General features: G+C 41.4%; 1 protein-coding gene across 2 annotated transcripts in view; it reads left to right on the top strand.

The window, feature by feature from the left end:
* Window positions 1-1253: 1253 nt before the first annotated feature.
* FRMPD4 (FERM and PDZ domain containing 4) overlaps window positions 1254-27332 on the top strand; it is a 298684-nt gene continuing 272605 nt past the window's right edge. For both annotated transcript variants that reach the window (XM_056329587.1, XM_056329588.1), the window contains exon 1: window positions 1254-1506. In XM_056329587.1, coding sequence (XP_056185562.1) covers window positions 1466-1506 — 41 coding nt within the window. In that variant the 5' untranslated portion in view covers window positions 1254-1465. The remainder of the gene's footprint in view (window positions 1507-27332) is intronic.

Here is a 27332-nt window from a genome sequence, read left to right as displayed (position 1 = left end):
GTGTAAGCCTGCAGAAGAGACCGAAACTCTATAAAGGCAGGAAGTAAAGAGCATATCAATCTATTCAGCGAACAAAACCACAAATAAAAACACTGAGGTGGAGAAAATTCATTCCTATGCTGAGAATTATTGTTTTGCAGTGTAAAGCTTGCGTGAAGATGAATTTGAATTTCACCTGCCTTCCTGTCCTGCTCCCTCATGGGAAGCTTATGGATAGCTAAACTCCAGGGTCTCTTTTGAAGCCTGATGCAGGACAGAAGTGTAAGGCAGCGTGTCTCTACTGTTCTGGTGTCAGGGCATCGGGACGTATAATTTTTCCACTAAGACATGGTAAGAAGAATGCTTGATTTGAATTACATTGCCACGAAGCAGCCTTGCCATGCTCCTGTCGCAGTGAGGGCTCCATTCTTCCAAGCCTCTCCTCTGGCTCCTCTGGCACGGGTGGAGGGCTCACGGGATGGTGACACAGCCAGGCTGATGGTTTCAGCCCGGCTGCCTGCCAGTGGTCCACCGTCGGTGAGCACCCAGCGTGCGGGCTGAAGGCCAGCAGATCCTTCCCCACCTGAGGGAGGACGGAGCAGTGCGATCGCTGAGGGGCGATCACCGGCGGGGGGAAGCGGGCTCCCGGCTCTCCGCAGTTCTCGATCTGGAGGGCTGCGCTCTCCTGCCAAGCGCGGGGTGCTGCTCCCCGACCGGGGAGGAGCCGCCTCCCACCCGCCGGCGCTGCCCTTCCCCTCTCCCTCAGGCGTGCCCCCCGCTGCTCCGGGGGAAGCGCCGGGGTGCCGAGAGGGGGCACCGCCGCAAGCCCCGGCCCCCTGCCCCGGGAAGCCCTGCGGGGAGCCCCGCGGCGGCGGGCGGCCAGGCCCCTCGGCCCGGCCCGCTCACGGCGGCCGCAGCGCCGCCTCGGGCTGGAGCCAGCGGGCGGCGCTCGCCCGGGCCGGCGCCGCCTGCGCCCTCCGCTCCCCCACAGGAGGGGGAGATATTGCCGGCGAGAGGAGAAACTCACCCTTCCACACCCTCCACCTCCCTCAGCGCCCCCCGTCCTCCTCCTCTGGGGATACCGCAAACAGGCAGCGGGCGGCGGAGCGCCGCCGCCTCGCCCTCAGCCTCCCGGTGCGCGGCGCGGCGGGGAGCCGGGCTGAGGGCAGCCCTCCTGCGGGCAGCCGCCGGCGCCCTGCCCGCTCCCTGAGTTACCCCGGGGAGGGGGCAAGGCAGGCAGAGAGCGGGGCGGGGGGGGGGAGCAGAGGGGGAGGGCTGCGCACAGATGAATGCTGCTCCTGCGAGATGCTGCACGCCCAGCTCCCTGCCGGAGGGGGGTAGCAGCCTCTGCCTCCGCCGGCTCCTGCCTTCGCCAGGGCTGTTGCTGCCGCTGGACGCAACCTTCTCCTGACATGGAGCTGCTGCTGCTGCCGCCGCCGCTGCTGGAGTGAGTGAGTGTGACGGGCAGAGCTAGCCGGCTGCATGGATGGATGTGTTTAGCTTTGTGAAGATTGGGAAGCTCTCCGGGTAGGTGTTTGCAGCTGCTCCGCGACCTGCGGGCGTCCCGCGGCAGCGGGCGCTGCCCCTGCCCGGCGGGGGCGGGAAGGGGTGAGGGGCTGCCCGGCGGGGGGGGGGGGGGGGGGGGCTGCCCGGCGGGGGGGGGGGGGAGGGGGGGCTGCCCGGCGGGGGGAGCGCCCGCGCCGCGCTCAACTTCCCTGGCAGCGGGGCTCGGGCTGGGGGCGGGGGGGGCGCCCGCTGCCCCTGGCACCTGCCGGGCCGCGCCGGTGGCTCCGCGCGGGATGGGGCGCTGCCCTCTCCCTTCCTTAAGGGACAACGAACGCGTCCCGCGGCGGGCGCTCCTGGCCGGTACGGCCGCGGTGGGGCGAGAGCGGTGCCCGCCTTGAAATGCCGGCGTGAAGGGGCGAGCGGAGCGGTCCTGAGAATGCCACAGCGGCGACGGTAGCCGGAACCGGGGCGGCGGGGGTGGGTGGGTAGGTGGGTGGCGGTGGTCGCGCCGCCTCCGCGGGCGAGGTGAGGGTAGCGGTGATCTGCCGGGGGAGGGGGGAACTTCTACGGGAGCGGGCACCGCCTGGCCTGGCCGCGCCGCCGGGAAGGGGCTCGCCCGGCCCCTCCGCCCCGCTCCGCTCCCGCGGTACCCGCCGCCCCGGACACGCCGGCGCCTCCAGGAGCGATATTTTTAGCGAAGCGGTGAAATCATCGCCAGATCCGAGCGCTGCCCCTCTGCTGCTTCCCACGATGATGGGTGCTGGGGCGCGAGGGGATCTGGCGCGTCTTACCCCTCGCTCGTGAGGCACGTACTTCTGGTTGCTTGAATGAGTGGTTGGTTAGGATCGGTTTTCTTTTTTTTTTATTTTTTTATTCGTTTCCCAAATAAATCTTCCTTTTGATGGCCTCGGAGTTGTGGTCTGTATCTGTAGACTGTTGCGTTCACAGCTAGTGGCCAGGCCCGAAGCTGCATGGATGGATCAAGAAGCACAACGGCCACTGGTAGAACCTTCTCACCGTAGTTAAACATAATTGGAGGTAGCCCTGCTCGGTGACGGGGGAAATTGTGCTTTATCTCAAAGACGCAGTATAAAAGTACTTGAGCCGCAGGATTTTCTCAGGGTTCTGGTGCAGATAATCTCCTAAAGGATTTTGCTTTGATCACAGCAACTAGGAGTGTTTTGAATTCTTATGCTACAGTGGTTCCTACACCATTTTTACCGTATCATTTTCTGGTTGCGAGGCACGTATGAGGTTGAAATTGGACGTTGTGCAAAAGGGAGAAAGGCCTTGTTAAGGAAATACAAAAGGTAGCTTGCTCCAGTGACGCTCAGGTAGGGAGCTTGTCAGAATGACAGATGGTCTTTAAAAAACAAATATTGCGTGGCTGGAAGTTACAGAGTGTGCCACAGGTGCAGGCGTAGCCTTTATCCCCCAAAATTCCCACCGTTACACCTGGCTGTGATTACAGCTCTGCTGGTGGCGATGCCAGCGCAGAACAGCTGCTATCATTCAAGCACATCATTGTCTCATCCTGCTCACAGCAATTTCACACGGTGTGACGGCTACAACACTAGCAGCTCACTCTCCTTTCCTTGGGTCATGTTACTGGCTGATACCGCTAGAGCTACAGCAGCAGTAACTACAGTGGAAACTTTGAGGAGAAGGAAAATATGCTCATGTAGATAAGGAACAGGTCACGTAGTATGATATTTATTTCCAGGTAATTGAATTGCTTCACCTTTTCTGTTTGTTTAGGGACAGTGTTTTAGGAAAAGCTCCCAGATCTTCATGTCACTCTTGAGACAGAATCAAAGGAAGAGAAAGGGATATGCTGCTTGGAAATGTTATTAGCTCGGGTAGATGGCAGTTTATATATATATATATATTTTATTTTTTTTTATATGTATGTATAGGAAGCTTCAGTCTCTGTTGGTATGTATGAAATCTGTACCTTTCTGCATACTTGAAGACACAGCTGTTGCCAGTGCTGAGATTTGTATTTAAGTAAAGGCAGATCATAGTATTTTTCCTGAAGAACCTGAAAGTTCCTTCTGAAATGAAATCCCAAGTTTTGAAGCTTGTAACTGGCTTTGCTTGATTCAAGGATATGGAGTACTTGGGACCGAGTTCATCTTTTGTAGATTGCAGTAAATCATACCTGTACTGAGCTACTCTTTTTGTTTCTAATTTTTTGGTTGTTAAAAGACCTAATAGTTTACACAGGGCTTGACTTTACTTGCTGTTTCCTAGGCAACAGCCAGGTATCTGTTCCAATTTTATGAGAGCTTCATGAAGCAGACAGGTTCCAGTGTAAACCCCATTTTTAATCCCTCTGTGCATTTGGGTTGAAAAACTAGTTTGCCTGAAAATACTGGTTCTTTCTTTGCTGTTAGAAGGAAGGCCTTTCTGATGGAAAGAAGAGAGATGGTAAACAGCATTTAACTGCTCGTGTGGTCTTGCAGGCAGATTACCTACAGAAAGTAGTTTTGAACTTGGCTGGTGCTGAACTTTTTTATGACCTTCAGCATCTTTTTTTTTTTTTTTTTTTTTTTAGTTTTATTTTGTTGTGCATACAGATTTTCTCGTTTTAGGTTGCCGGTCAGCTTTTACAGTTATAGTTTGCAGCCTTGATTCAGCAGGCAGTGGCATGAATAAGCTGTGTTATACATGGCCACTTGAAGAGATACTTCTTAAAGTCAGGGTATAGTTTTAATAGATATGAGAATTTAGATTTTGGCTTGATCAATTAATGTATAAGAGCTTTTATCTAGAATAAGCTTAAAATGGGTTATAAACTCTTTGAAGGTGGCTACTGGATATAAAATTTTACATAGCATACATAAAACCTTATTATGTTTTAATTATCTGTGCAGGTTTTTTCATGTGGTACCTGTGCATGTAGGGTCTTTTAGAGACTCATACTTTGCAATTGCTTCAACAGTCATCCACAGTTGCTAGGTGAGTAGGGAATATAGGCATAATCTGGAAAAGTGATGTGTGCAGAAATGGAAAAGAATGCCAAGCTGGTTTTGTGACAAATGTGACCATTGGTAATTTTTTCTTTTCTTGCCTATGCAGTCTGTCATGCTGTGTACTGTGCATCAAATATAGATGCTTCATAGTAGAGTTTCTGTTGATTTCTAAAGATTGGAGATGTTCATCTGACACTGAAAACAAAAATATCATGTAGAAATATTAATCTCACTTTCACTGACATAGCCTCTGTCCCACCTCCTTTTTGGAAATTCACCAATCTAGTAACGGTCTGGAATAATTGTTTTGGTATAAACCTTGTGGCATCATTCTCTAAAGAAAAAAACAACAAAAAAACCCAAACCCTTTTCTTGTAATGAATTTCAAAGCATAGGTAGTGATTGACAAACCTTGTTAGATCAGTACTCTGATGTGGAGCTGTACAAGGCAGGTGAATATTTCTGTAGTGTGGGCTGCATAAACATGTATAGTGTGGTAGTATCTGTAATTCGGGAGAGAGGATTAGTAGGATAGATAAGGTACACGTAGAAATTGCCAGATTAGGTTGCATCAGAAGTCTGTCTTGCCTGTTATTCTCTCTTAATTACTTTTAGCAGTTGCTTGGGGAAAGACTAGAATGAGCACAGGTATGGAGTGGTGATTCTTTAGGTATCAGTAGTGGAGGAATGATGGTGCTGCTGTGCTGAATATGAAATGGAGTGCTTTCAGATCAAAGTAAATCTGAGTAAAGGGCACAGCATCGTTTCTAATTGGTACTGAGCAGATGAACTGTAAAACAATAGGTCAGGATAGTGGACAGAGGTTAGCAAGGGTTTAAGCCTGTATTCGTAGAAAATATTTTTATTTAGAAAATCAGTTTATTGGGAATGACTGTTTTCATGATGTCTGCAGAGGTCTGTTCTATTTCAGAGCTTTCATAGCAGGGTCTAAAACTTTCATATGGAAAGATGGGTGTCTGGATACCACCTGAATGTGACTGAATGACCCTCCAGAGTTGGGGGGCATAGCTCCTGTGCCTCTGCTACTGTTTGTAGCTCTGCCAAATAACACACAGTAACTTAGAAAATAACAAGATGTCCACATGAGTGGCCATCAGTCTCTAAGATGTGGTGATATTGTAAAGCTAGGTTGGACTCTCTGTCACACAGTTACCTTTGTGGGAGAAGTTCTGACTCATGTGAGCCATTTGTCACCAGAAAGGAATGCTCCCAAAACTAGGGCTGCAGGAAGGGGTAAGAAAGTAGACACCTGCACTACCTCATTGTGGCTGTTAAAAGTGTAATTTATGGGGAGTTAACCCTGTGTGACAAACAGGAGTATACCAAGACTTGGACCCATCCTTAACAGTGATGCTCATTTGTGGTGCATGGTAGGTAAATTTATCATACATGGATCTTTACTTTTCTGCTTAAGTTTTGCATTGCCACCCATTATTGTTGAGTTTAAATTTATTCCATTAAAAATTGGATATAAATAACCATATCCCTACTGTGCCCCTTGGAATCAGCTTTAAAAGAACAACAAAAGAATCTCATAACCCTTCGAACTCCTCTTTTCAGAGAGCACTCAAATGCAACTTCTTTTCCTGTGATGCTACACCTGAGGCTGGGTTTCTCACTGTGGAGAAGCTTCTTATAAAGTCCTTTTTTATTGGGGTGGATGAACCTCACATTCTCATCTGCTGTGCTTATCATTATGTAGCTAGGCATCTGTAATCAGGTAGATTGACTTGGTACCTGCACGGACTTTTGGGCTTTTGGGTTCTTACTACTTGTAAAAGTGAAACAAGTATAAACAGACTCTCAGAGTCTTACATTTATTGTCTTGTTTTTTTAGTGTTTGTAGCCCTGTGCTTGGTCCTGTTCTCTGCGGCATGAGAGGTGTCTTCTGAATGTCTTTAGATGTTCTGCCAAACTGCTGTGAAAGGTCCTCTCCTAGATCTGACTTAAATTCTAACAAACCAGAACCTGTGTTTGTAGAGTATGAATACTAGGTTCTGTTCTTTACAGGGAATAAGGTTGCTTGGCTTGGCTTCATGGTTTAGTTATTTTTATGTGGTCAAGCGGATGTAAGTTTTCAGATTTAATGTTCTGAGATTAGTCAGTCTGTTGTTTGATTGGGTTTTTTTGTTTTGGGTTTTTTTTTTTTTTTTTTTTAGGAATTTAAGAGGATTTTAGGATGCTTATCTCTTCTGTTTATCCGAATAGCATCTTTCTTTATCTGTGATTTTCCTTGTCATGTTTTTATTGTGCTGTGATGTTTAAAAAGGCACCTTAATGGAGAGACAATTAAAAATGTACTTAAGTTACTGATGCTATTATACATATGATTTTTGGAACAAGTTTTATGAGTGCTTTTTGAAATGACAGTATCATAGCTTGTAAGTTACTTTCAGTGTTTACAAAAGACTGTGTCAGTAAGAAAGCCTATGATTATCCTTTTTATACTCAAAGGAGGTAATTTAATTCTAAAAAGGATTTTATTGTACTGGATGATAATTCAAATAACTGAATTCATTTCACCTTTTTTTTCTGGAGGACTGCATTAATTTAGTGAAATATTTGTCTATTCTTATTAATAGAAAAGCTTTACCTTATATTTTTATCTGTTTTGTTAGCTGACAAATGCTTTAATATCTGTGATGTTAGTAATGTTGGATGTGATAATGGCTTCAGCAGTTTAGAGATTTATGGAAACCACTCCTCATATTATGAACTGCTGTAAACTTGTCAAGTGGTCAATGAATGATGATGCAACTCTGCTAGATATGTATGTTCTCTAAATACTGTTTGCCTAGTGATACAGTGCTTAAAAGATGTAACCAGAAGTAACCTTGTCTCTGGAAATTTTTGAGAAAGCGAAGAAATGAAAACCAAACACCTCAAGCAATGCTTTTCTTTCCCCATCTTCTGCTAGTTACTAAAGAAGATGGATTGAGAACTTTGAAAGTGGATGTTTTGATTTAAGAACAATCAGAGCATGTGCAGATCAGTATAATATTTTCATTTTTAGGAAGACTGGTCTTCCATTTAGTTTTGTTTTTCTTCTTGAGAACTTCAATCTGTGATGTCAATTCCTTAGTGACATGGTTGAATCAAGAATGTTGGGATAGTTTCTTTTATTGCAACTTGCACCAGTGCTCTTGTGTGTGCATGTTTAAGTCAATCTGTTAATATTGTCATATGGTTTGAAAAGGTAGAAAAGGTTGGGTCTTTTCTTTCCTCTTTATTCACTGGTATCAGGAAGAGCCCGAGGTGTGTTATAGAGTGTTTTTTTTGTTTAGTTTTTGTGGGGAGTTTTGTGGTTTTTCGTGTGTGGGTTTTTTTTTTTTTTTCCAAAGCTTGCTTATCTTTTCAGTCAGACAGATTCATATGGGTAACTGGAGCTAGAAATGCTAAGTACTCAAGGACTCAAAACCCTCCCTGACCTAAATCAGGGTGTGATGGTGTTGGAAGTCTCTACCAGTATTCATTTAGTATGGAGTCTATAGAAACTCCCTTTAACAAGTTGATTATTTGCTATACAAGCAGAAAAATATTTTCATTAGTTTTAATAACCAACTAAGAAGAACCGAAAAAAAAAAAAATTCTGAGTAAGAACTCTGAAGAAGCAGAATGAGTGTGGTGGTGGGTAATGCAAAGCTGCATCCTATTAAATAATTTTCACTGGTGACTTAAAATAGGAGAAGGGTGTGATAAAAAACTGCTCAGTAACTTTTAAGCAAAGACACTTGTGAGTTTTATTGCTTGGACAAAAATAACTTCCTTTGATGGTAAGGAAAACACTTGCTGCTTGACTTGGGTATTTTCACAACTGTTTTAAGAGTTAATAGTTTATCATGGTTTAACCCCAGGTGGCAACTAACCGCCACACAGCCTCTCACTCACTCCTGTCCACTGGGATGGGGGGAAAAGAACTGGAAGCATAACAATGAGAAAACTCATAGGTTGAGATAGAACAGTTTAATAATTGAAATAAAATAATAAATTGTAATGAAAGGGAAAATAATAGAGAGAGAGCAATAAACCCCAAGAAAGACAAGTGATGCAAATAAAAACAGTTGCTGACCACCAGCTGACTGATGTCCAGCTAGTGCCTGAGCAGTGGCTCCTGGTCATCCTCCCCCCCCCTAGTTTTATTGCAGAGCATGACATCAGATGGTATGGAATATCCCTTTGGGCAGTTGGGGTCAGCTGTCCCAGCTGTGCTCCATCCTGACTTCTTGTGCACCCCCAGCCTGCTCACTAGTGGGGTGCAGTGAGAAGCAGAAAAGCCCTTGGCTCTGTGTAAGCACTGCTCAGCAATAACTAACACATCCTCGTGTAATCAACAGTTTCCAGCACAAATCCAGAACATAGCCCCATAACAGCTACTATGAAGAAAATTAACTTTACCCCAGCCAAAACTAGCACATAGATGAAACACTTCCTTTTTCAAAGTATTCTATTATAAAAGCATTGTCAGTGGGTACTGAATGCAAGCTTTTTCATTTTAATTGTTACAAAATGATGAGGGGAATTGCCAAGTATCAGTTTTAGCTTTGGGAGTTTGGGAAGATAAGGTTCTGGAGAACGGGTGGCTATCTTGCAAGATTTTGTGAACCACTGGTAAAAAGATTTATACAGAGAATAGAAAAAAGGCGGTGAAGACAAAGTAGGAATATTTGTGTGCTAAAGTCAGGTGCTGAGAATAAATCTTTTTATGATCTAGTTCTTGATAGAGTTTATTTTGGGATTCTGCTTGAAATCTTTGAAATGTTAAGGGAAAGAAACTTGGGATATTAGAATATGTATTTTTTTTAAAAAAAGATATCTGTAGATACAGAGTATGTGCGTGTGTATTAATGAGAACTATGTAGTGATTTTCATTAACAATCAAAAAGGCCAAGAAAGTGTCCATCCTGTTCTTGAGAATTTATTTCTGTATATATACTTCTTTTGTTTGTTTTGGGGAGGTGGGGTAGAGAAGACATAATTGTTGAAAATAACCTTGTTTAGGAAGACAATATAAAATCAATATTTGTAAAATTTTGTAGTACTGATTGTATCCTGTTTAGGATGAAGATTTTTCAGAGGTTTTTGCATGATATATTTTTTTATTGTTCAGCTGAACTGTTGGCCTTTCTCCTGTAAGTCCTTACACATTCACATAAAATTATGCAGCCCATAAGCAAGGTAAGCAAAACCTTATAGATTTTGCAGTTTCACTGTTTGTTTTTAATCTTGAATTTGTGATTTACATTACTTGGGATTTGGCCGTACTCATGTTTAGAGAGCAAAATGCCCATTATCCTGTGGCAGTAAATGCTGCCAGAAGCACAGTTACACCGGCCATGTAGAACAAGCTAGGCATGTGTCACAAGTCTGAGCTGTGTGTATTTTACTTGTGCTCTGTGTTTGACTGAAACAGAACAGTAGAGAACTGGAGAAGAAATCTGGAAATAGCTTGTGTCTAAGATTAGTAGAGTCAGGATGCTTCATGTTTACCTGAATGCCCGAACAATAGCATTGAACTGTGGCTTGCTCTAAATGGGGCTAGCACAAGCCTGATTTTCTTGAAGCATCTATGACAGTTACCTTAAGAGAGTGGAGATTGCATTTGCACAGAAAAGCTGGCCCAATGGTGGTTAAGTTCAAATTTCACTTTCCGTGTGATGTTAGGCCTTCATCCCACAAAAAATGGGATGTTGCTATAGCACTACCTTTAAGGCCTTGCCTACTCTAGAAAGAAGTGGGCTGTTCATTTAACACTGCACTACATAGCAGGTTGTGCAACTTCAGCACCAAAAAGACAAGTGTTGCTCGTTTTGACTATACAATGTGACTAATCAAATCAAAATGTAGTTGATGTGTTCAAGTAGAAATGATCAAAATTCACATGTTTTTTTACTGACATTAGGTTATGGTTCATATGAAAATCATAATTTAATGGCATCTGCTTTTGTTGATGTTTTTTTTTTTTAATTGTTGAAAGCTTTAGATGATATTAACCAAAATGTTAATTTTTGTCTTTGGGGAAAAAAAAGTTTCCAGGGAGAGGCAGTTAGTTTTCTCATGAAGTTGGCTATCTGCCTCGGTTTTTACCTTGCATTATGTATTGAATGTTACCTGTCATGTTTACAAGGGGTGCATTCTCCTCTGCCAGGACATACAGTAAAGAAGGACAGAGAACTGTGCACAGGGAGTGATCAGTCCTTGACTATTCTGCTTTGAGGGCAGGGTGAGTAAGGGCTACAGAGTGTAATAGGGGAGGAGTGACAGAGGTAGGAAGAGAGAAGAAATTGGAGTAAGAAAGCTAATGTTGTGTTCAATGAGGGCTTATTTGCTGTGAGTGAATTGAAGTAGTAGTTCAAGACTAGTGGAACTTTATGTGAAGATGAACTTGCATTGTTGCCTGGGTAGGAGTTTATTTGCTTCATAAGGCTGGTTGAATAAATTGGTTGGATGTGCTGTTATCTGTGTGACTGCTATTTGAAAACAGGAAGAATTCACTCCGGCATTGCAACAGATTTTTTTTTTTTTTTTTTTTCTAAGGTCTTGAGTTTCTTCTTGAAACTCTTTCTTTCTCCATGGGGTTTCTGGTGGCTGAGTTTGAACTCGCTCAACATATGAAATAATGAGGTGATCCCTGTCTCCCTGTGTATCTGCTGTTTAAAATACATTGTATTCAGGATGGTTGGTTTTCTCAGGGTGAAGCTCATCCCCTGTACCTAGTGATTGGTGAGCCCTTTGACTATTTTTTCTTTCCCCTCTCAAGTGCAGATGACTGCAAAATCTATAGTAATTGGGGAACATGCTTATGTTTTATTGTGGTTTAAAAAAAAATCCCCCAAACCAGGAAGCATTTGGGTTTTTTTCATTGATATGGGGAAGAATTAGGAGTTGGCCCTGGCACTCTGAAGCACTTTGAGGGGGCACATCTGGAATATGGTCAACCTGATGTAGCTGTTGATGGAAGGTGTCCTTACAAGACTGTTGGGTCTGACCTCTGCTTTCTTCTAGTCCTCACCCCCCATCCCCCGTTACTCCCTGCAGCCGTTCATATACATCTTATACCATAGTGAGTTACTTCAGGGACAAAAACCACTAGAAAACTGGTTTTGGAATGTTTCTTTTCTGCTAGTTTCAGTACCTAAACTGGCCTGGCAGAAGTCATCACAGTGTGCTGTCTTGGGCAGCGAGGTGGAAGGGGAGAAGTGGGGCTTTGGCATCTGCTCAGCTCTGTTATGTTGCACCGCATCTGGTGGTGGGAGCTGCTGTGGGAGACTGTGGAGTCATTCAGTTGCCTCTAGGAACTGAGAAGTGGGGAGGCTATGTGAGAACCCCACACCTGAGTGAATTTGGGGAGAGGAAGGTATCCTGGAAAAGATGTGTTGGAAGGGGGAGAAGCTGTTTCAGCCCCTCTGAAATTCCTCAGGTCTTTCTTGGCCCCTCTGGCTTCCCTGTCTCTACCTTCTTCTTCCTTCAGAGCCTGTTCTGCTGCCTTTGAGGGACTTGGCTTTGCCTGGGTGCTTGCAAAACCACGTGCAGGTTCTGAATGCTAAAGGCAGCTTTTGTGTATAGTGTACATCCTGGTGTATCCAGGCATTCTGCCCCTGCTCCCATGCCATACAGTCTAAAGAAATGGCTTCCTATGGGTGTGAATTGTTTTTAAAAATAGATTTTTCTTCATCTTTACCTTATGAGGCAGGAGAGGAGAGTGGTTGTCCAAGGGATTAATTTTCATTGCTTGTAGAAGATGAACTGTCCAGGACAAATGAGAGGTGGTTTATTTTTTTTTATTTTTTAAATAATGAACGTGTGTTCATTCATATAGCCTTTCCATGCACATGATTTCCAGAATCTAGAAGCTGTCTGAAGAAAAGAAAGGTTTCTTTTCAAATGCTCTATTTCTGAACTTGGAAAGAACATCTTGCAGAAGCTAGTGTAGTATGTCTGTGCTGCTTCTGAAACCACAGAAAATAATTGGAGGGTATTAATGGCTTGCTTTTCAAATGCTCTTCATTTCTAAGCTGGAAATGGAAGTTTTATAGGTGCATTAATTAGCCTGAATTTTTAATTCAGCTTCGAACAATGTGGCTTTCTCTTTTATAACACAAGCCAGGAGTAAATGTCAAGAAATTTCCATATGGTGATTTTTTTTTTTTCAGTTCCTGCCGTATCTTCTGTCATTCTTTATATGCATATGGAACTTCAGCAGCCCCTTCCTTGTCTATCACTTCGATACTTTGCAATGTTTACCTATCAACTCTTACCACATCATTGAAAATGTGGGCTAAAGAAGGTGTGGTTAAGGGGCTTTTGAAGGATACATCTAAAGTATCACTCTAAAAAAACCCACAGGAAATTATTCCATTGAAAAACTTAAATTAAGAACTACTCAATCTATTGGCTTGGTGTGTTGGGTTTTTTTTATTTTTTTTTATTGTATAAAAACATACTATATCAAGGGAAGTACTGTCAGGATGCACATCTGAAAATTATATAATTTTTCTTCTTTTCTTCTAGGTGGCTCACATCATGCATTTGGATGACTAATATGTAGTGTGTTTCAAAGAAGACTGCTTTATAAGCAATATTCTTGGAATATGAACAGTGGAATACAAGCCTGTTTTGCTTTAGTTGACATGCTTGGATAAAAATACTTCCAATATCTTTATTTTTCATGCTGAATATACTGGATATTTGGTACTGAAAACCAAGTGTGGTTTTTTTCCAAGCAAAAACCTGATGATTACTCTTCTCTTTTGATGACTTTAGCAGACATTAAGGTACAGTGACAGGTCTTGTTTTGAAGGCGGTATTCCAAAAAGGTAGTGGAAGGGGCAATGTGGAAAGCTGTCAGATTCTGTGCTCCTGCAAAGTGTTTCTGTACTTGCTCTATTAGATTAAAGTTGTCTAAGGTGCCTGTGTGTTCTACCCATCGCAGTGATTGTTTAATAGATTTAATAGTCACCTGCTATGTAAAGGGTAAGGGCGGAACCTTCAGTCATCCAGGTGTCGGTGCAAGCTTCATCCTTCATCTCAACAAGAGTACTTAATATTTATTTAATAGCAGAATGTTTATTTGCTTTTTGTTGTGTTTTCTAAAGCTCATCTTGACCTCATAGTGTTCTGTGGCCTTGAAACGAATAGACAAGTGTATGCTTGTGGAAGTGTTTCCCTTTCATGTGTGTTCATTAGCTACTCATGTCAGAGTTCATCCCATTTTCTCATGTTACATGCTACTTCTCGGAAAGAGAAATTCTGTTTTCATGTTAAATTTTAAAATGTTTCTTTCATAGGACAAGATAAAGCAGTATCAGTTTGAAATATTTTTTTAAATGGTTCATAGTTCACTGCTGCAATGGGCAGCTTTCTAATTAGTGGACACAATACCTATCCTACTGGGCATTACCTCAAAATAGCTGAAACTTATTTTAGCTACATAAAATATTACTGGATCAACATGCATTTATGAAGCTGTAATGATAACAACTGACACTTGCTCTATCCAGTGTTCAAAATACTCTTTTTTTTCTTCTCATCTCTAAAAGTAGTGGTAAGCAGAAAAAAGTGTGTCTCTTAATTTCTGTAGTATGGTCCTCCCTGCCATCTGAGCCCCAAATTGGTTTTCTACTCGACTAGCTGTCTCATGCTAGATACACACACACTTTCATGATAAGCACTTCATGCTGACTCATGAATTGTCATGATTTTTTGGCAGTATTGGCAGTGGCGTGTGTGCATCTGTGGGTACTCTGACCACAAAAAGACACCTTCTTGCACCAGATTTTTTGGTATTAATTGGTAGAGTATTCTGGCTTTCAAAGGTGTCGGGGGGCAGGGGGGGAAAAAGGTGGTTTGTGCTTTCTCTTATACTTTTGTCAGGGAAAAGCAATTTTGAGCATTAGACAGCAAATTTGCTGTTGGTTCTGCCTTTAGTGTTTAGTGACAGGAGGGCTTAAAGTGTGTGTAGTGTTATGTGAAATGATAAGGAAACTTTACTCTTGTTTTCCTGTGATCTTTGCAAAAGTTTGGTAAGAGCATGGCTACTTTGTTTTTCAAATACACACAGCTGTTTCATTCCCTCTTCACTTGCTCATTTTTCACTTTGTGAACTGAATGCAGTGGATTTTTTGTCCCCTTCCAGCCAAACTGGCTGGAACTAAAAGTTCCCTTAGAACTTAAACGTGGTGTATTGTGTGGTGTGGTTGTAATTTTTTTTTTTTTTTTTTTTTTTTTTCCCAGCCAAACTGTATTCACAGAGCATAGACCCAGTAACCCTGTGTACAGTGTCTCTTTACTCACAAAGTAAATAACAATGTTACCTGAATCACAGCCAGAACTTTCTTTGCAGGCTTAATAGTTGCTCTGATTTCATCCAGTAGGATCTGCCTGTCCCAGATGCTGGTTCTCTTTCTCTAGGCAGCCACAGCTGGCCCCAAGTACCCCGAGGGGAGTTAATGAAGCACCTTCAGCGCAGTGCTGCAGTAGCTACTGCTGTCAGGTTGGTGGAGGGAAGCAAACATGCTATATATTTTTAGGTCTGATTCCCTGTGCTGATGGAGTGCTTCTGAATGTGACGGTTCCCAGGCTTGGCAGACTCTTCAGCTGGGGATGTAAAATCAGCATTACTTTTCTGGATGATATGATCTACTCTCCAAACTGGCCGGCTTAGTCCAGCAACTGTTTTGAATAACTTGTTGAGTAACTGGCATTAATAATGACAAAGGAATTGCATGTTTGGCAGTATAGGGATGTGTAAATGCACCAATGCACACACGTTCCCACTCAGCTTACTGTGCAGCTCCTATAAAATATGTAAAGAGAGTTTACTATTTGAGTCATTTGAGAGGCAAAGACCATGTCTTTCCATTCTTAAGTTAGACTTCCGTAACTCATGCTTGTTGTGTTGAAAGTTATGGTTCTTCCACAGTAAAAGAAAAAAACCAACAAAACTAATTCATCTCTGCACTAAGGCATTTTTACAGTTTAGTGCATGGTGACTTGTGTAGTATTTTTTGACATTTATCGACACACATAGAAAACACAAACACTCAGACAGTGATAATCATGGTGGTCAACTGGATGGAAAATTTACCTCTGTAATCATCAGGCATTGACTCTGCCTGGGCTCAATGTAAAGACCAGATCACAGAATTAATTTGTCACCATGGTAGAACGTGGGAGAGAATTGTTATTCTAGAAGAAGCCACTAGTTCTGATTACCTACTTGTTATGTGTTTCTTTTGATGTCTTTATCATGGGGTGGGGGAAACAATCAAAGACATTTTTTTCTATTTTATTTTCCTCTGTGTGTTTGTCATCTGATTGTCTCTAAGCTAATGAATGCTGGCTTGCAAATGAGCATGCCAAAGCATCAGCTAGTTTTGAAATTTAAGGCCACCTTTGACATTACATTTTACCAGCTAGGTATTGGGCCTTAAGAATTTTCTAAAGGACACCCTGTTTCCACATGTAATTGTCTTAAAACATGCTTTTCTAGTGTACAATTAAAAATACTTGCACATACTGAAATTAAAAATACACCTTTTACCTTTTGGTTTTAAAACTGTCAGCTTTCCTCTGTCCCATGTCCTTGTAGTGATTCTGATTGACTGCAGTGGTGCTTGGTGGTGACAGAGGAGTGGATCACCTTGCAGTCTGCTCAGCTTGCTTCTGGATTTATCCAAGAGCTGCTCCCTTGGATGGGAACTGCATAGAAATGCATTTGCTGAGACTGTTTAGTGTGACATGTCTGTTAGTAATTTGGAAGGAACCTTTCATGCGTGTTGCGGCCTTCATGCGTGTTGCGGCCTTCATGCGTGTTGCTGCGTTATAACTTCTTAATCAGTTGCAGAATAAACTCTTGTATTTTCGTGTGTTACTTGTGGAATAACCTGTCAGCATTCAGTGGCAGCACTTAAAAAAAGTGTTCTGTTCATCCCCTAGGTAAGGAATGGACTTGGCAGTATATTTTGAAGAATTACTTTGCTTCCATGGTAATGGTGAATATATTATAAGATCCAGTGAGATAATCCACTCTTACCTGGAACATTGAGCTTAGTTTCAAGTACTGTTTAAAAAAAAGCCAAACAAACCAACCAAATCTGGAGCAAAGGAAAAACTTCCGCATGTGGCTGAATTATAATATCTGGGCACTGATGAAAAGAAGGAAACTTTCTTAGAGATATATAAACCGAAATTTTAAGGTGAAATAAAGTGTTGTATTTTATTTTTACCCTTTTTTCATTAAAAACTTTGGACCTCCAGAACCTTTGTTTAAAAAAAAAAGGGGGGGGGGGAGGGGGGAGCAAAACAGACCTAAGAAAGATAGGTTTTACAGGACAGCGTATCCAACAAAAATGAACCCCTGTTTAGTAGTTGTGTTCTTTGCAAGCCTTGGATACCCTCAAGAGTCAAGTCCTTCTGGAACTTTATAGTTTGATCTAGCATAAAATGTGTTAGTATATATATTTTTTTCAGCATGTAATTTAACATCTGGGTGATGAAATTAGGCAAAAAGCTTGAAAGGTCAATCTACTACAGGTTTCAGCTATGTTTGGCCTTAATATGAATGTGTGCATGTGGTGTGATGAGGAAAATCTTTAACCACTTGCACTTCTGCAAGTGTTTGTGACTGTAACATGTTACTATCACATAGAAAACATAAGTCTTACAGCTGTCATATGCTTCATTGGGAAAAATGTCTTCTCATCCGTTTTCCACAGGCTGCAGTGTGTAACACTTAATTCTTAATATAAACTGTAATTTTGAAAGGTATACAGACTGTAGCAGTCTGTATATGTTTTTAAAAAACAAAACTGAATTTCATCACTTTTTCACTCAGAGAGGATAAACAGTAAATAAAGTGTTGAGAATCTGGAAGACATGCTGTTGGTCGGCTGATCAGTGTTGGTAAATTGTGTTACGATGACTTATGTTTAGATTTCTCCAGGATTTTTTCAGTAGCTTAAATGTTCGTTTATCTACAAGAACTGCAAGATAAATCAAAAAAACCATGGATGCTGAGTAAGCCGCCTGTGCTGGAGTGTCCCTACATTTGCTATTTGATGTGTAAAAGTAAGCTGCTGTTACCCAGTTTCACGTGTGTTAACTTGACTTCTGAGTGAGTTTATAAGCACCGTTTCTGGAGTTGGCTACAGACCATGCAGAATCATTTGCTTTTGAACAAATCTTTCTAGAAACTAAAATGTCTGTATGCCAAACAAGATTTGGTAGGTGGTGAGGCAAGTGTGCCTCACCTAGAGGGACGCTAGAGCCCATTTGCCGTGATGTGATGTCTTCTAAAATTTTGGTGACCTCCTAAGCTTCAGAAGAGTCAAGTAACTTTGTCATCACAAAAAAGCATCTTTAAGTATGAGAATTTACACCACGTTCCTGAGGCTATTGATTGTTCCAGATGAGTTCATGTTGGCTAATGCAGAATACCAGATGTCCCTCATGAGCAGATCTGGGAAAACATTTGGCGGTAGCTAGTAGAAAATATTATCAGGCACAGTGGTGTTGCAGAGTTTCTGTCTTTCTTTGGAGTTTGTGCATTTCATATTCCCTCTAAAGGCTGGAGGTCTAAGCCAACATCTGTTGCTTCTGACTACCAGTTGTTAGGATATTCCAGAGAGATAGAATTTAGTTGCAAATACAGGAATGAAAATGGAGCTGTGAAGAATGCAATGTCTCACTGTTAAGTGGTTGTGATTAGCTGGGGCACTTGCCTAGGAAAGGTACTCCTTGGTTTCCAGCCCCTTTTCCTGGGTTTAGCCATGGCTTTTATTCTCTTGCATTCTAACAGTCAGAGCAGAGATAGGGCTTAGGGCTTCCAACAACCAGCAGCTTCTGCAGCTTCTCTCCACACTGCCTCATTCAGTTAATAATTCCCAAGTCGTTCTTGCGGACAAAGATGCCTAAATTATGTTCCTCTCTCCCTTCCTCAACTTTTGACTCTGTCTAGTCCTACATTGTAGCATATATCCCATGTGTTCCAGAGAAAACCACAGATGACTTTGCTTGCTCTTTCCCACCCAGGCTTAACATTTCCTCAAACACTTTCATTAGAGGATGATCACAGATTTCCATTTTGTTGTAAAATAAAGCCAGATAAAGTGTTCCAAATCCAGCAAGACTCCAAAGAACTTACATTTTGACAGTTTCTACCAAAATGACCTAAGAAGGCTACGCTACTGGCAACATAGTCTTCTCAAAATAGACCTCCACTGCAGTATAACATTATGCTGGAAAAGTAAGCGACTGTGCGGTTGGCTTTTTTCCCCCTTCGTTTTCCTCTTTGATGCCAAAGCTGATAAAGATAAGTAATCTAAGTCCTTTTTTAAATTATGAAAATAAATAAAAAAATGGTTAAAATGCATTCTGAACTTGAAAATGAAAGCCTCTTATTCCAGACATATCCAAATATGAGCATTTAATATTACTGCTTTTTTTCTTTATGGAAGGTGCCAAGCTATTTGTTCTGTTATGCATGATGGTTTTTCCAGAGCTAAAATTAACATTAGGATGGGCTTAAAAAATTAGCTGGAAGCTATTTTTGCAGCGTCCTTGGAGGTTGAGTACTTGGTCTTTTGTGTTAGGCAGTGAAATAAGATAAATCACTGTCATGAATACTGATCTGGGATCTTTCTGTAGTGTGTTGCGCTGCAGTGAGCAGTAACATGCAGGTTGGGAACAGTTTCTTTATGGGTCTGTGTTGTTTTTTGGTGAGGTGGGACCATAAACAGCACCTTGGTGGCTGTGTTCAGTTGGTCTCCATGTCACCCTACTGGGGTTGTGGTGTATGCTTGCAAACCAGAAGAGGGAGCACAGATGAAGACCTTGTTTCTAAGGTGCAATGGTTAGATCCATGAGGCTGATCTGGAGCCATGGAAATACTGAGGTCACACACATAAGCTGGCGTGCCTTACGCTGTCAGATGTGTATGCATAAAGTGTGGGAAAGAATGAAACTGGTGTGGGCTCGAAAAGAGAGGAAGGGGGCACAGTGGAAGAAGTGAAAAGACCAGGAAAACCTGCACTTGGCATGAGGACTTTTAAAGCAAAAGAAAATTATTATGTCTTAAATGGTTTGCAATGCCTGTTATTTGAAGTTAAGTCCACTGTATTTGGTTTGTAAGACCAGCAGTGTTTCTCACAAATCAAGAAAGATTTGTGTGTCATTGTGCAGACCAAATACATTGGATGTGCGAGACCTTTAAACTTGCTAAAGGTTATTCAAATGTGGTTTATTAAATATAGCTGTTGGATCTTATTGTAGGCCCTATAGCATGTTTGTAAGGACTTTTTTTCTTTATATAAGCATGCTGATTTTTAGGGTTGCTAGTTTTCAAATATATATATTTACATGTACTTCTACAAATTATGTATTTTCTTATGATAATATGCAAACATTGTGTGATAGGCATAGGTAGTATTGAAACGAATCACTAATGAAAAATATGTACGGATGCTGTGGTGTTGATTAAACTTTGCAAGTTGATCTCCTTGATGTAGGTAGTTGGTATTTTGGCCACAAAGACCTGTTGACAGATAGATAAGCTGCTTCCTACTCAAATTAGGAGACCTTTCAAGAGTATATATAGTCTACTCCTGTGTGTTTTCTGAGACTTCTAACTTTGGCTGCGTTAGCTTATTAGAGGAGTGTGATATAGCTGAAAAGGATAATTAAAAAAGCAAAGCCACAATCTTATTAGCCTCTTGCACTCTTTTTTTTTTGTTTTGTTTTAATGTTTATGGTTGGGGTAGAAGTCCAAATTTCACGTCTGCAGCTATTTGCTTTATTACCTTAGATGTGCCATTTCCAATGTTTTGCTCATAGATTTAACAAGCTAATCCAGGAGACTAAAGCAGAGCTGTCATTTTGAAGCTACTCACTTGAAGGCTCTTTGAAATCAGTTTAGAAAGCTCCAAGACTATTTTTGTTCACTTTTTAATTCTTAGAGGAGATATATTGGTGTGTTTTGCTGTTAGTGGTCCCTAGAAGGGATGTTATGGAAAGGTTGCTTCTCACAAGTGTACTGGAGGTTAGGCCCCAAATGGACATCATTTATATTTAGGAACTATGCCAGTCTGAAGGCAGGCTGAGGATGACTTAAGGATGTCCCTTTTCCTGAGACATATTTTTCTTAAAATGTATAATACTTATTTGGTGAAAGTAAGCTTTAATGCTTAAGTGAGGCAAGATGATCCATTAGAACTGCAGTCCATGCCAACATTGCATGATATAACAGAAAGGCACTATTAAATTAGGAGTGCTAGAATAATTCTTGTCTCTTCTTACAGCTTGCTTGACACTCACAGAAGCTTCCAGGACTGCAGAGTATTTACATGTGTTGTGCTGCGCTCCTACAGTGTGATCATCTCCTCTTCCTGTCTGCTTGGGTTGCCCCATTAGAGATTAAGGAGGAAGTGACTGAAGCATTAATTGTGAACTCATTTCTGTTCATTTTCCCTTTTTCCCTTGAAGACGACTGAGGCTATCAAAGGTCTGTGCTGAGCTGCCAAGTGATGTATCAGTGGCCCAAGGAGGTATGATGGGCCACTACTGCCTCAGGATTCATATATATATATATATATATATATATATATATATATATGCTATATATCATATTTAAGAATTGTAGAAATATAGAATAGTTTGAGTTGGAAGGGACCTTTAAAGGTCATCTCATCCAACTTCCCTGCAATGAGCAGGTACATCTTCGACTAGATCGAGTTGCTCAGAGCCGCGTCCAGTCTGACTCTGAATGTTTCCTTGAATTTTGTTTTAGATCCAGAACACAGCTTTCAGGTTTGTGCAGCGTGGTGGTACCTTCGAAGTACTAACTTAGAAGTAACTGTAGTTACATAATAAAATGTTTTCTTTATAAGAATTTATAGCTGTGAAGGTTGTTTGGGTTAGAAGGAATAACTGACAGGCTGCCAGCTTGAGAGTTAGCTTTGGCTCCCATCAGGTCACAATGCAATTGCAACTCCAAGTGTTTCTTGAGGGATTTTGGAGAAAAATCCTGGTGTTCCTCAAGCCAAAAGATAAGAATGATGCGTGACAGAGGGATTAGATCTTCTACACTCTTTTTCCCTTTTCTTTCCAGTGTTTTCTGAGAGTAGAGAGTTACCAGTCATTGTGTTCTTAAGTCATCTGAGTGAGGATTCTCTGAGGAGTAGTAGGCCATGCGGATAATGCAACTTTTCTTGCAGCTCTGGGTATAGGAGTAAATTCTGTGAACTTTTGCTGTTGCTGCTTGTATATTGATTTGAAAGGGCTGCGGAAGCTGACTAAACTGTAAATTGGGAATGTACTACCTGAACAGGGGAAAAAGATATGCACCGTAATACCTGGGCAATCTGTTCATGCCCTTTGCTGTCTTGATTTATTCCATTAATCCACTGGCAACGTTGCACCTGTTTGTTTTGATAGCCTCTGTTGATCACCTCCTTTTTCTAAATGACAGGTTCTTGGATTTTCTAAAGATCAGCGTGTAAATAAGTTCAGCTGTCCTAGAGTTGCTGCTTTTATATTATGCTGTATGTTTGATAAAATAGTTCTAATGAGGTGATGTGTTCCTGGAGCAAGTTAACACAAACTCTTGAAGTGGTTGCTGGATACAGTCTTCCAGCTGCAACTGAATAAGGCACTGGTGCCTGTATGACCCCAGATTGCTCAAGGTTGTTGGGCCCTTATAATCAGTGGCAGAGTCACTTGTGCACCCTTTCCCTTTGTCCTCTGTAGGCCAAAATGATTTGGGTAATTTTACACCATTTGAAAATGAGCCTTTTGAGTAGTTGCTACAGTGAACTGGCAGGCTTGGAAGCATTTTCTAGAGAATGAGGATGCAGAAAGATGTGGTTAAGATTTTGTAGATGTCATGTAGATCTCCTTTGCAGAGAAGGGGAATGAGCTGGGTTGTTCTCAGCTGGTGCAGCTTGAAGCTGAAGAAGAGTGTTTATCTGCAGTCCTGCTATAGGCTAGTAAAGCAGCATTATTTTTTCAATAAAATGGTTTTCCTGAGAATTTGCAGCATTACTTTACTTCCATTCTCATGTTCACACAAGAACAGCCAGGCTTATGTGCTCTCAATTTAAATTCTGCATATTCTCTGGCACTGAGTTGGAAGTAGAATGTGTGCCTTAAGCATCCATTCTTTGCTTCTCAATCTTATTCTGCAGAATTAATATCACTTTGTTAAAAATGGTTCAGACCCTGCCTGGGAAAATAGCTTTATGTTCTGAAAAAGGCCAGGAGTCCACCAGAGATCTCCATTTCATGCAACGGGGAGAAAGTACTGAAGACAACAGAAAAGGCATTAATTTAGTGCACGCAGAAAGTCCTGTGGTTTATGTGGATTAGTATTCAAGGCACAACCTGAAGTATCTTTTTTTTTTTTTTTTTTTTTCATCCTGAATATATATATAGTGGCAACATCAGCTATAAGCAGGTAGAAATTGGAGTTTAAAACTGAATTAGCGAGATAGCTGAGGAGGAGGTAGCGAGATAGCTGAGGAGGAGGTAGCAAAGCAAGCGGAAATGATAAGGAGATAGAAGAAAATGACCAGTGGGAAGAAAAATGAAATCACTTATCCTTAGAAGGAGTACACCTGTTCTTGTCCTGCTTGTACTCACTGGTAGCAGCCCTTTAAAAGTAACTGCTATAAATCACCTGAGCTGCGATAGGTTACGCTAAATTGCTCTAGCTTTTACTAACATTTTTTGTGAGATCTTGTCTCAGAAGCATTCCTAGGCAGAGTACTAGCAAGATGTGCTTGTTTGTACACATTTTTACTACCACTTTAAAAAGAAATGTTGGCAAGCCCTGAAAGAAGACTAATTACAGCTTTGCAGTGGAGATCTTATTATGGTTGTGGATGACATTGCCTTTTGTTTTTGGAGCAAAAAATAGAAATTAGTGTGAAATTGTTAAGCAGGAAGCAGGGACTGCATTGTGGCAATGGCTCTTAAATTATTACTTCAAGAATGTCACTTGCTGGTAATTCAGGATACAGTGATGACAGGGGAGGGTTATTCCAGATGGATGCAAAAGATTAAACAGCATGCAGAAGAAATGAGAGAAATAAATGCATGTTGGGGAGAGAAATAGCAGAGACAGAATGAGTGTTTAAAGGGAATGAGATAAAAATCAACCCGTTCCTCAGATCTGAGGCCAAGTTGGCACTCCCTTGACTCATTAAACTTTTCTTTTGAATCCAGAAATTGGCTCTGCAAAATGTCACCTCATCAAACAGCAAAGGGACCTTAAGAGAGGGGGTCAAGGCCAACAAATTATAAGCAAAAGCTCTAGCTATTTTAGTTCTGCCCATTCAGTGTAGCTTTAAGTTGGAGACTTAATTAACTGTCTCTGTGTTTGCTGACGTTTGTATGTATGCTGTATTTCCATTCTTACTTGACATCAAGCAGGATAGTCATTTAATCTTGATGTATACAGAATCATGGAATGTTTGAGGCTGGAGGGATATGTCTGGAGGTCATTAGGTCCAACTCCTTTCTTCGAGCAGAGTGAGCACATGGTAGGTTCCTTAGGACTGTGTATAATTTGGTTTAAAATATCTACAAGGGTAGAGACTCCATAACCTCTGTGTGAAACCTGAGCTAATGTTCAATCACCATCATTGTAAGAAAATATTTCCTTTGTACAAATGAAATTTCCTATATTTGTGCCTATTGCCCCTTGTCCTGTCAATGGACACCACCACGGAAAGCCTGGCTCCATTGTCTTTGCTCTTCCCATCAGGTATTTGTACCCATGGATACACTCCCTTGAGCCTTCTCTTCTCCAGGCTGAGCAGTCCCAGCTCTCTTAGCCTCTCGGTGTTTGTCAGATGCTCTTAATCATCTTTGTGGCCCTTTGGATTTTTTCCAGTATGCCTGTATCCCTTCTGTGCTAGGGAGCCAAGAGCTGGACCCAGCACACCAGGTGTGCCTCACCAGAGCTACACGTCAGGGCAGGATCCCCTCCCTCGACCTGCTGATGTAACTCCTCCGAATTTAGCTTGAATGTAGATGTTTCTGTAAACAGAAATATTTTATGAGGCACCCCAGTTCTTCCTGACAGCTTTCACCTCAAGAGTTGTCATGCCATAGGCGATGTGATGCTGTGTGAGCCAGCAGTTCCCCTTGGTTTGCCCTGCTGCTCTCATGCCGCATGTGACTCTTCAGGTAGCTGAGAGAAAGCAGCAACTTGTGGTTTCAGCTTCTCCATGTGCTCAGCTGCCTACAGGGAAACTGCAGTACTTGGATCTCTTCTTTGGAAGAAGGTACCAGGGTGTGTGTGTGTCAAGTGGAGGGTTGTCAGGGATCTGGGGGAGGTGGAGCACTGACACAGCTCCGCACAGGTGGCAGTGCTGTGGAAGGATGTGCCGGACTCTGTAATTTAAAATTCTAATGGCCTCTGAACTTCTTTTGAGTGTTGCTGGCCAAACTGCCTGCGAGTGAATTTTTTCTTATCTAAAAGTACTAGGAAAAGACTTAGAAAATTGCTTATTCATTTGTGATTTATTGCAGTATTCAGGCTTGCCTCAGAAGACATATCCAAACAGTGTCCCTCTGGGTCAGATCAGGCCATTAACTGGTGGTATATTTGCTACAGTATACCCCCCTCTTTTATTTTATTTTATTTTATTTTATTTTTGTTTTTATTCTTATTCACAGCTGGTATGTTTTCCTCTTAGCTCGCATCTTCATTGGGACTTAACAGAGTATTTCTGTCTTTATTTTAATTTTTCTTTTTATCAGTCAGAGTTCTGTTCTTTTGCTTTAAACCTATCCCATCAGACATGCCCAGACCCCCCAGGAAAACAGTTGAGGATTTACAGAAGTTATGACTCTGATTTGGTTATTATTGGGTAAGAAATTTTTCTAAAACATTTGGTTTTACATCTGTAAGAGAAGGATGCTTCTGTCACTCCCTTACTGGCTTACTGAAGGTTCTATGTGTTTGATAGTTGCCAAATGCTTACGTCATGATGTTGGTGATCAAAATCAGGGAAATAAATGTTACTGTTAATGAATTAGCAAAGATTAATATTGAAAGCAAGGGGTGGATTATTTTTTAAAAAAATCTATATAAATACTGTAGGAACTCTATTAACCTTGTAGAACATGGCTAACTAACTTCTGAATGATACCACCTTTCAAAGGATGCTATTTAGGAAATCCAATGTATTTCAGTGGAAATTTAAGACAAGCAGTTTATTGAGGTATGTACATTTTGATAAAAATAAATTTTACTTTTCCCATTGTAATCTGTCTCTATATTTTTCTTACACTGATATTGGAAACTTGAGGAATAAGTAGGAATTTCAGGAGAAAGCCTGTGATATTTAAGCTCCATCATACAATACATGAAGAACTTAGTCTGAGTTAGTTGTAAGATTTGCTGTCTGGCTCACAATTAAAATGAGTTAATGAAATACAAATATTTTGCTATAGTTGAGGTTCTTGTAGATTAGATCAGCATCTTAAAGTATTAGGGTTGGTTTGACGTTAAAATGAAAGTGTCTGCATAGGAAAAACCTGACAGAAAAATTGTTGAAGTGGTATGAGATCTAATAGCTTTGTTGAAGGCAATTAGAGGAGTGCAGTTTTGACTGTGTTAACCAAGTATTGGTAGAAAAGCACAAAAATGCACTAAGAATCGGTATGATAAACCACTTCTGCAAAAAGATTTGTCTAATAATGTTAGCAACATTTGAAACTCAAACTGATACAAAACAGAAGATCTCTTACTGCTACATAACGAAGCCTTAGCCGCCTCTTTTATCCAAGGACAGGAAGCATTTGGCAAAGGTCTTAAAAGTATCTAGCACTTCTTTTCGTAAGTAAAATTCATTATGGTATGTCCTCATACCTTCAGTTTTAGACTCTTTATGTTTAAGACATGATTTTAAAAAACTTTTTAAGAATCTTGTTTTTCGATGAGAAAAAAATAGACTTGATGGGGAAACCTGGAAGTGCTGTATGGTAAGAATGTATTTTTTCTTCTAACTATTAAAAATTTTTTCTGCAGTGTTTGGTGACAACTAGAATTACTCTGAGCTTTAGTAATTTCTGCATGTGTTGTGTCAAAATTGGCAAATAACAATGCAGAGCACAATGTTGACGGAACAACTTTTTGTGTGTGTGTTTGTTCTTTCATGGCACTCCTGTATTTCTGTGTGTGCAGGTGTGTTGGTGCTCTGACAAATAACAGTTGCTCAATATTTCATTTTGCCTATGCTGCCTCTGGTTCAAATTAACTGTGTCCATACTCTGCAGTGCGTACAGAATTGCTTGTCTTCTCAGAGGTGCTGTGTGGCTCACTTATCATTGTATCTGCATACTTAAAACTATAATGAATTTATTTTACACTGCTGCTGTAAGATTAGGCAGCTTGTTAGTATGTGTTTACTAAAGGGGAATTGAGGTATGAAATGATTAAGGCTAAACCAGCTGAACATCTAGGTCTCCATTTGTAATATGGGACATGTAGATTTGATTTTTGATGGTGCTGGACATTTCTGCAGCCCTCTCCAAATAATGAGGACAAGCCTGTTGGTTATTTATTTGTTTAAAAAAATATTTTTTTTCCATTATCTTAGGCAAATGCCAGAATCCTCTTTTCTGCCAGGGGTGGCTTTGTGCCTGTGTTTGGCCATCTTTCCTTTATGTGATCAGCACATCGTTAACTGTAGTAGTTGCAACTGCTTAACACATGGGCAGGAAAAAGCCTCAATTCAGTATTTGTGAAGAACAAACCCACAGCTGTAGTCTGTAGACACTTTGGCTTAAGTAGTTTGGGAGATCCTGTATACTAGTTCTACTTATTCAGTGGATCTAGGTATTTGGGTT

The sequence above is a fragment of the Falco biarmicus genome, chromosome 2, assembly GCF_023638135.1.
Source record: "Falco biarmicus isolate bFalBia1 chromosome 2, bFalBia1.pri, whole genome shotgun sequence".
Classification (NCBI taxonomy): Eukaryota; Metazoa; Chordata; class Aves; order Falconiformes; family Falconidae; genus Falco; species Falco biarmicus.
Note: the sequence above shows the minus strand (reverse complement) of the source record. Positions and strands in the feature narration are given on the sequence as shown.